The sequence below is a fragment of the Gigantopelta aegis genome, chromosome 8 (genome assembly GCF_016097555.1).
Source record: "Gigantopelta aegis isolate Gae_Host chromosome 8, Gae_host_genome, whole genome shotgun sequence".
In the NCBI taxonomy this organism is placed as follows: domain Eukaryota; kingdom Metazoa; phylum Mollusca; class Gastropoda; order Neomphalida; family Peltospiridae; genus Gigantopelta; species Gigantopelta aegis.
The window spans coordinates 10,720,205-10,728,873 of record NC_054706.1 but is presented as its reverse complement, the minus strand read 5'-3'; the positions used below and the strand labels follow the sequence as shown (position 1 = coordinate 10,728,873).

Genomic DNA, 8,669 nt, shown 5'->3' with positions numbered 1-8,669 from the left:
AACCGCGATGATTCTCAGCTTCTGTCAGTTTATTCATTGACGATTTAAACCAAAACGTTTTGGATTCCCAGTCGCATTGTTGGTAAAAATGTTATACGTCAATATTTAATCTAATATATATCTTTTACTCCAACTCTTTCACAAAAAACATAACAAGAAACAAAATTATGCAAACAACAACAACACATTTATTGTAAAAAGTAGATTAGTGTAATACAATTTGTATCGGTCTAAAGCTTCACAATAATTTAGCGCATAACGTTGTATCTACTAAATATAAGTTTTTGATTTTATTATTTGTTATTTGTTGGGTATTGGTGTTCTTCACGGGATTGCCAACAACCCGTCCCAAAATGAAACCGGAAGTGGAGATGTAAAGTAGCAAAAGAAGGAAACTGAAGTTATTTATCAAATTACTCTTGAATCATAGTATGTAACATTACATAAAATTATGTGTGTGGGTAAATATATAACCACATTGTTTACTGAATGCATTCAAGCCGATTTTCCTCTCCACTTTGTTCGTCCCCCTCCCACCCCCGAACTTCAGAGGGAACACTGGACTGGTGAAGTGGGTCTGCTATGCTAAAAAATGTTCTCGTTTCGTTTAAAAGGTTAAGCTAGACAAATCCCGAAATACGAGAATTATATATATATATATATATATATATATATATATGTATATTTATGTTACTGTTACTGCAGATAAATGTATATTATATTGTTATTTTTGCTCTGCCATATTCGGGTGTTATGCAAATAAATTTAAAATTATTCTTATTGAGTTATTCTTATTCTTATACAGTGCTGTCCGGTGTATCGGCGCACCTACGCATTCAAGGACCATTTTCTATGTGAACACTATGAAATACTTAATAAAATGTGTCTCTCTCACCAATGAAGCAGTGCATAATCTGAAATACACTACAAATTGGTTTATGTCTGTAGTAAATAAACATTTTAAAATGGTGCCTTAAATATAATATTATATAGGCACCCCCTTCATGGGTTAAATTTTTTTCAAAAAAATTACTTGCCACAGGGCGATGGGATTTTTAACCCCTGACCCCCTTGTATCCGAAAAATGCTGGAAAGGTGTTTTAGACTGGCTTTAACATTCTTAATATCAATAAGGCTGACCTACTTCGCGTTTACTAGTATATACACGAAAACAGGTGAATGATTTATTTTGAAATTATGATATAATTATTAATTTTTTTTTAATTGCACTCTTAACAATAAATATGTTGATACTTGATTAACCATTGAAAAAAGGAACTGAACTTTAATTTGTTAAAAACACAGAGAACATGACAACTTCCTAAGCATACTTAAGCAAAATATCAAGTGTGCTGAATCACCGGACGCGCCGATACACCGGACACGTACGGTTGTATATATATGACACTCATGCCAAACTTCCCAAGTAATGACACATTTTAAAGACAAAAATTAAATACATTTTTTATTGTGAGTTTCAGCTGAGTTTTAATTGATGAAAAAAATGGAACTACCAGTATCAATAGCCAGAAATCAGTCCAAAATTTCTTCTTTTTTTGTAATAAAAAAATCCGAAACTACGATAACAAATATATCCTCACAGTATTGATTTCGAAGGAGATAATTTTAAGCAACAATCTGACATAGACTATGATAAGAGTAGATTAATTGTTTTTATTGTCAGTACTGGAGAAAATAGCCTAATGTATTTAAATATGTACAGGGGTATCTTAGAAAAGTTACTAGTTGTAGTAGTTCCCAGGAAAAAAAAATCACAAGTCTTCCCATAGTTGGGGCTAGTCTGAGTACTCTTTTTCTTTTGAGAGCTAGACGGACATTTGGACAGTTGTAATCACTCTAAATCAGTCGTTTAAAATATGCCTAGCATGCAACAGTCAAAGATCCCTGCTCTAATTGACCAATATAATTCTATGTTTGATGTTAAATACATTTACATCGATCATTTTCAAGTTCGCTGGTAACAAAATTTTCACAGAACGAAACCCAACGGCAATCACATTCAACACTGCTTATTTTCAATGTAAGATCCAGCCAGTCATTGCTAAATTAAATAAATTGAGACAATTATTTTGAAAATCTTTACATTCTTATATTCCTCCCCATAGGTTTAAAAAATCAAAAAAATCTCATATGATCGAAAGTTATAACTGATGGCTGATAATGAAATTCCAACCGATTCTCAGCACTAGGTATTGCAGTATTTTAAAATGTAACATAGACTTCCTGGCTTAGTGTTTAAATTACAATTGTATGCAGTGCATGTAAAACAAGTAATTCTGAGAATCCTGCTTAAAGCACTACATTAAAGCAGAGCTGCCAACTTGTACGCTTTGGGCATAGTTTGCTATGCTTTGTCGACGTTTGCTACACTGCTTATGCCCAAATTGCTACGCTCAGTTGAAAAAAATCCAGTATGATACACTAATGAAAACCAGTAATAACTTTTGCAACAGATAAACATAACTGGATGATTACTGTATTTGGCCAAAGGTTCTACTAACAAATTATGTTTTATTTGGCAAGCGTTTACGTTTCATCTTTATCACAAATTATATGTCTATAGAGTACAGTTGAAAAATGGGCGACTTCTGGCAATTAGACTAAAAACTGGACGTAATCTGGAATACAGTAACTAAAAACTGAATTCCTCATTTCTGTGGCTTTTTTTTTATTCCAACATATAAAAGTATAATTTGCGGATTAAGAACCATTGTAAAACAGTTACAGTAAGATGCATTCAATAACAGACATGTAGTTTTACTGTAGGCCCACCCCAGTGTCGCGTACTATAAAACCTTCAAAGAACTGTTCTTTAGTTATATTACGCTTGCATGCCGTGAATATAGAAAACTGCATGTGAACGTATGCCAGTTACGAATAGAGTAATTTTAATTTTAACTTGAAATAATAATATAAGCATTCTAATTTAGTATTGATCACATCATCGCACAACAGTTAATTTTGAGTTTATTGCATTTCGATGCTGTTTTAAAAACAAAATTCTGGTCATTCATAATCCTGTTCAAATTGCCAAACTTATTTGACAACATTCGTTACATTTCGGGTATGTCCGTATCCCTTAACCGACGACAAGCTATGCTAATAGCATAACCCAGTCTTTTGCGGTTACTATGACGTAGATATTTGGTGTTATTTGGTGTTTTCTTTTGCTCTTTATGACATTCGGCCATGCTACGCTCAAATATCATTTGCTATGCTCAGCTTGTCATGAATGCTACCCTCACTTGTGGCTAGGGGTTGGCAACTCTGTTAAAGTGTTCAAAATAGGTCTGGAACTGTTTGCAACTTTTAGTTTTTGAACATGACCACCTAACCGTTATTGTAAATTTAATTGTAATGTAATTATAATGTAATTATATTTTAGGATGTTTTTCATCTATGATGAGTAAACCTGCAGGCCGAAAACTGCGACAAACCACACTCGATTTTGTCACATCTAACAAGAGTGAGTTGAAAAAAAGGAAAATGGGTAAGTTGTTAATAATAATAATAATAATAATAATAATAAAAACAATAAAAATAATAATCTTTATTTAAAGGTTACACAAATAGTGCACTAATCTCCCTTGTGGCCTATCTATTAAGTATTAAAAATTAGTACTCTACATATAATGAAATAAACAATGTAAAAACAAAACTCGACATAACTATCCATGATGCATACATAATTAATACAAACAAATTTTACATAGAAACAAATGTTATCACAACTGTATATAATCAGTACAAATAAATAGCATTTAAATGTTAAAGGCTCCTGAGTAAAGATTTTACTAAACATTTTCAGGAGTCAATGTTGTTATGAATTTTTTTATATTGTCTTTTAAAGGAAGGTAAGGATACATTTTTTGAAAATAGAAGTTGGGATTGTATTCCATGTTTCAACACCGGAATATCTGAAGGAGTGTTTATATATTTCAGTGTTGGGTTTTGGCAATACAAGATTATTATGTGTTGCTGATCTCAGGTTATATTTACTTGAGCCTTATGATGGTAGGAAATACCGTACATGTAATTGGAGATTTAATTTATGTTTTAAAGGTTGACTTTATAATAAACTGATAACTATGAGCTGTACAGTTTAAATCTATTTTACAGTATACTTTGTATTCCTAATAACAAGTAAAAAGTGTTGTTATTACTATTGCTTTCACAAAAGAATTGCAAATTGTCTTACAAAATACCTAGCTGCATGACATCATTATTCATTTGGATCGATCCCCATCGGTGGGCCCATATGGCTATTTCTCGTCACAGCCAGTGCACCACGACTGGTATATCAAAGGCCGTGGTATGTGTTATCCTGTCTGTGGGATGGTGCATATAAAAGATCCCTTGCTGATAATCGGAAAGAGTAGCCCATGAAGTGGCGACAGCGGGTTTCCTCTCTCAATATCTTTGTGGTCCTTAACCATATGTCTGACGCCATATAACCGTAATTAAAATGTGTTGAGTGCGTTGTTAAATAAAACATTTCTTTCTTTCATTATTCATTTGTGATAATTTGAAGTATGTCAATACACATGTGCAGTTTGAGAAAATCCTGACAAATGATATGGTCACTATTCTAGTCGTTTTTCCTTTTAGCCAAAAAGTAATTTTAATACTCATTTCATAACCAACTTTGGAACAACCCTTTGAATGAATGAATCAATGTTTAACGACACCCCAGCTCAAAAATACACATGTATCGGCTACTGGGTGAATTCTTTAAATGAAAATACAGAATGATTTGGAAAATACAAAATAATTTGTAGAATTCTTTGAATGAAAATACAGAAATGCTGGGGTTTTTTGTTTTTTTTTTCTTTTTTCTCTTCAAGCTCTTGCAAGTGTTAAGGATTTGTTTTTAAGAGTATACATGTAGTGTACAAAAGATTTGCTATTCCTTCTTTTTGTATTAATTTGTCCATATAGCTACCTGTACGAAAGACATTGGAGACTTTGAAGATATCAGTGCTGGTAAAGATGATAGAGCTGAAAAAAGAATGAAAGCTGGTGCTGCTGCAGACAAGAGACGGTCAGTTATAATTTAACTTAAGGTTGACGATAGTCACTTTTCGCACCTTTGTTTTGGCTTCATACACAACAAATATAACATATCTAATGGTAAATTACTAATTGTTTGATATGATATTTTTGATTAATGGTACTTTTTATTTGTTTTATCTTTCAGAACTTAATATTTTGTTTAAAATTATGAAAAATGAAAACATACTAACCTGTAAACTGCATTGTCTGCTCTCAGAACTATTTTGTCAGGGGTCAATGTAAGTAGACAAGGTTTTATTTTAATGTGGCAAGGCTAATTTTGAATTTGAATGATGTCAGTATTCCAATGATGTCACTTTTCATCTTTTTAACAATAACAATAAACTGGGTGCATGATGTTTCCATTTTAAGAACACTGGAAAAATTCCAATGCAAAATTGCTGTTGAAAATTGTTTGTTTGAACATTATTAATTACTAATGGACCTGACTGTTTGAAGCAAATTTTATGATTAAAAAATTGTACTATTTACAGAATATGGATTTTAAGTGGAAATACGGTAAGATAATATTTTATGTTACATGTATATTTATTGTGTATTAAGCCAAAACAAGGTTGTGAAAACTGACTATCGTCAACTTTAATTATGAGAAATGATAGAAGTCTTTTAGAAACTTCAAGTTTGAAATGTTGGTAACAAATTTAGGAATATCATTTAAATATCATTTAACACTGGTTAAATATCATTTAACACTGGTTAATGTGTCTGTCATGTTAACACCAAAATAGCCAAATAGTAATACACAAGATATCCAATAGTACCAATGGCTTTTTGATTTGGAATATTTTTATTGATCACATTTTATTATTATTATTAATTTTAGTTTATAATCGTAGTTACCATAGTTATTTTATTTTTCAGGGAAACAAAATCACCATACTTTACAAATCCGTCTGCAGTTTGTACCACAACAGGTAGGTCTGACGGTCACCAATTAACAGTGTGTATGTTGTTTTATTACACATCGGTGTAAGATATTGCTCATGTCATAACAATCACTCAGTATGTAACTAGTGTAATATTGGTGTGACGAAGATCACTTGCTGACCCAGTTCGTAGAAAAATAACGTGTAGTAGGTCTCGACATCTGCTTACTTGTGCATTGCGGTTTGTTTGCAGTTGGTTTGTAATAAATAAAATACTAAATTAGCTTGCCTCTCATACCATTTTTATGAAACATTTTTGGTTCGTCAAGATACCAAAACTTTTCACTCGTTTCATAAAACTGGTATGACAGGCAAGCTTGTTTAGTATTGTATATTTATCATATAATGCTAGCATATCCAGTGTAATCAAAGTATGTGATATTTCAGAGTATGACAAATATTTTGAAAAGTCACTAGCCACAGGGCTAGTGGGTTTGTGAAAACCACTAGCCCACCAAGGTAAAGCACTAGCCCAAATTCCTGATCAATTATAACTGGATTTTTATATAATTTTTGTAACATTACACATTTACGAGTATAACAGTAAAATAAAACAAACACTTAAATCATGTTGTAACTTTCAGTTTTTTGTCGTGTTGTACGTTTGGTTTTTTGTCAAGTGTGATCCACTGTCATTGTTCCGTTTTCGCTTTTGCCCTTCCCCATGGGGAAAATAATTGAGCAAACTCATGGTTGATATCTAAACACACTATCAAAATAATTAAATTTAAATGAGGGTACGACAGTGTGACACACAGTAATAGATGGTTCAGTGTATTCGGTAGTGGGTCATACATTTAGGGTGCTACTATTTATGTCGCCAGGAACGGTGATGCCAATTGCTCAAATACAGGGCATTATCCCATGTCAGACCGATATCAAAAGAATATAACGGCGACATCTAATCCGTTGTTAATTGATGAACAAAAAAGGTATCTTGTATCGGCAGCTGTGACGCATTATCCACACCGCTACACGTAATAGGCCAAGCAGAGTCATTGCATGTGCGGTTACCATTAAAGTAAATTGTTTTCCTGATTGCTGATAACCACATGTCAGCGAAGTGTTAAATTAGAAAAAAATAGGTAAATAAAACAAACACTGAAATTCAAAGCATTACTGGGGTTTACTTGATTGAGATTAACCTGTCGCCGCGATTGGTGATTTCCAAGTTCTTGGCCTAAAACATATGTGCGAGATTAACTACCACGTGACGTGTCAACCAATCAAAACATGCATGTCATTAGACTTATTTCCTGTGCCAGAAACTTGAAAGGGAAAAGTGAACAATGTATGCTGCAACTGTGGCGATGTAGAGATAGCATGTTACTGTAGTTTGCAGACCTAGTTCATGTGGATTATTATTATATACTGATTACGTTGTTGATATTATTCGATGACAAATGTCACAATCAAATTTATTAAACGAAATTTCAGCCGAGAGAAAAAGAAAAAACCCAAAACAAACACGATCGAGCAATAAGCATTTCTCACTAGCCCGAACTTAAAAAACACTAGCCACGGGCTTCTGGCTAGCAGATTTGTCGAACTCTGGATATTTGTCAGATCACATACTTTGAGAATTTGATAACTTTTCAAATTAGATGTAAATTGATCGAGGTCACGGGACTACGTTTATTGACGTATGCATTCATAGTTATCAAACAAAAAAATTTCAATAGCAATTTTACACTAAGCTATACAGCATTCAGAAAACAAAAAGCATTCAAAAAGATACTGCGTCACATATTCTTATGTCATTTGAATATCGAGTGATGGCTGACTGGAATTAAAGTTACGTATACTATTTAGAAAAACACACATGGGTAATAACCTCTATTTATTGGTCCTTTATCAGTCCAACTGCAGGGGACTGTAGATACATTTTGTTTCCGTTTGTTTTTTTGTCCAACTATCCAGTATATTGTTTTGTGGACTTTTCTTAAAAATGCCTCGAGATACTGAGCTGAAATTTGTATATCGCTTTATTATCCCTAAAGATACAGGTCAATTGAAGAAAAACATGATATTAGTAACACATTATGTGGTGAATTTATCAACTTTTTACTTGTATTTTGATCTGTCGGCACCAATATATTTTTCTTTTGTTATCAGCCTTGTCTGATAAATCCATGGCTCGAACTTAACGATGACACCAACAGCAATTGCCGTCATTGCTATATAAACTCGCGTAGGTTGGGAGCTTCACCGATGACACTTTTTCGCCACTGGTTAAAAATGTCTGCTGTCGGTAAAGCTCCTCAATGATGGCAAGCTGTATGTCTCTGGTGTATATTATCCGATAGTATTTAACATGAGGGTTAGGGTTCTGCTGTCGGTAAAGCTCCTCAATGATGGCAAGCTGTATGTCTCTGGTGTATATTATCTGATAGTATTTAACATGAGGGTTAGGGTTCTGCTGTCGGTAAAGCTCCTCAATGATGGCAAACTGTATGTCTCTGGTGTATATTATCTGATAGTATTTAACATGAGGGTTAGGGTTCTGCTGTCGGTAAAGCTCCTCAATGATGGCAAGCTGTATGTCTGGTGTATATTATCTGATAGTATTTAACATGAGGGTTAGGGTTCTGCTGTCGGTAAAGCTCCTCAATGATGGCAAGCTGTATGTCTCTGGTGTATATTATCTGA

At 33.2% G+C, this 8,669-nt stretch overlaps 1 protein-coding gene across 4 annotated transcripts in view; it reads left to right on the top strand.

Moving 5' to 3' along the window:
* Window positions 1–7: 7 nt before the first annotated feature.
* Window positions 8–8,669, top strand: part of LOC121379864 (poly(ADP-ribose) glycohydrolase-like) — a 67,608-nt gene continuing 58,946 nt past the window's right edge. For 3 of the 4 annotated variants that reach the window (XM_041508519.1, XM_041508520.1, XM_041508516.1), the window contains exons 1-4: window positions 355–429; window positions 3,407–3,511; window positions 4,960–5,062; window positions 5,956–6,008. In XM_041508519.1, the coding sequence (XP_041364453.1) occupies window positions 3,421–3,511; window positions 4,960–5,062; window positions 5,956–6,008 (247 nt within the window). In that variant the 5' untranslated portion in view covers window positions 355–429; window positions 3,407–3,420. Of the gene's footprint in view, window positions 83–354; window positions 430–3,406; window positions 3,512–4,959; window positions 5,063–5,955; window positions 6,009–8,669 lie in introns of those variants that run through there. The other variant, XM_041508517.1, reaches the window with a different exon arrangement.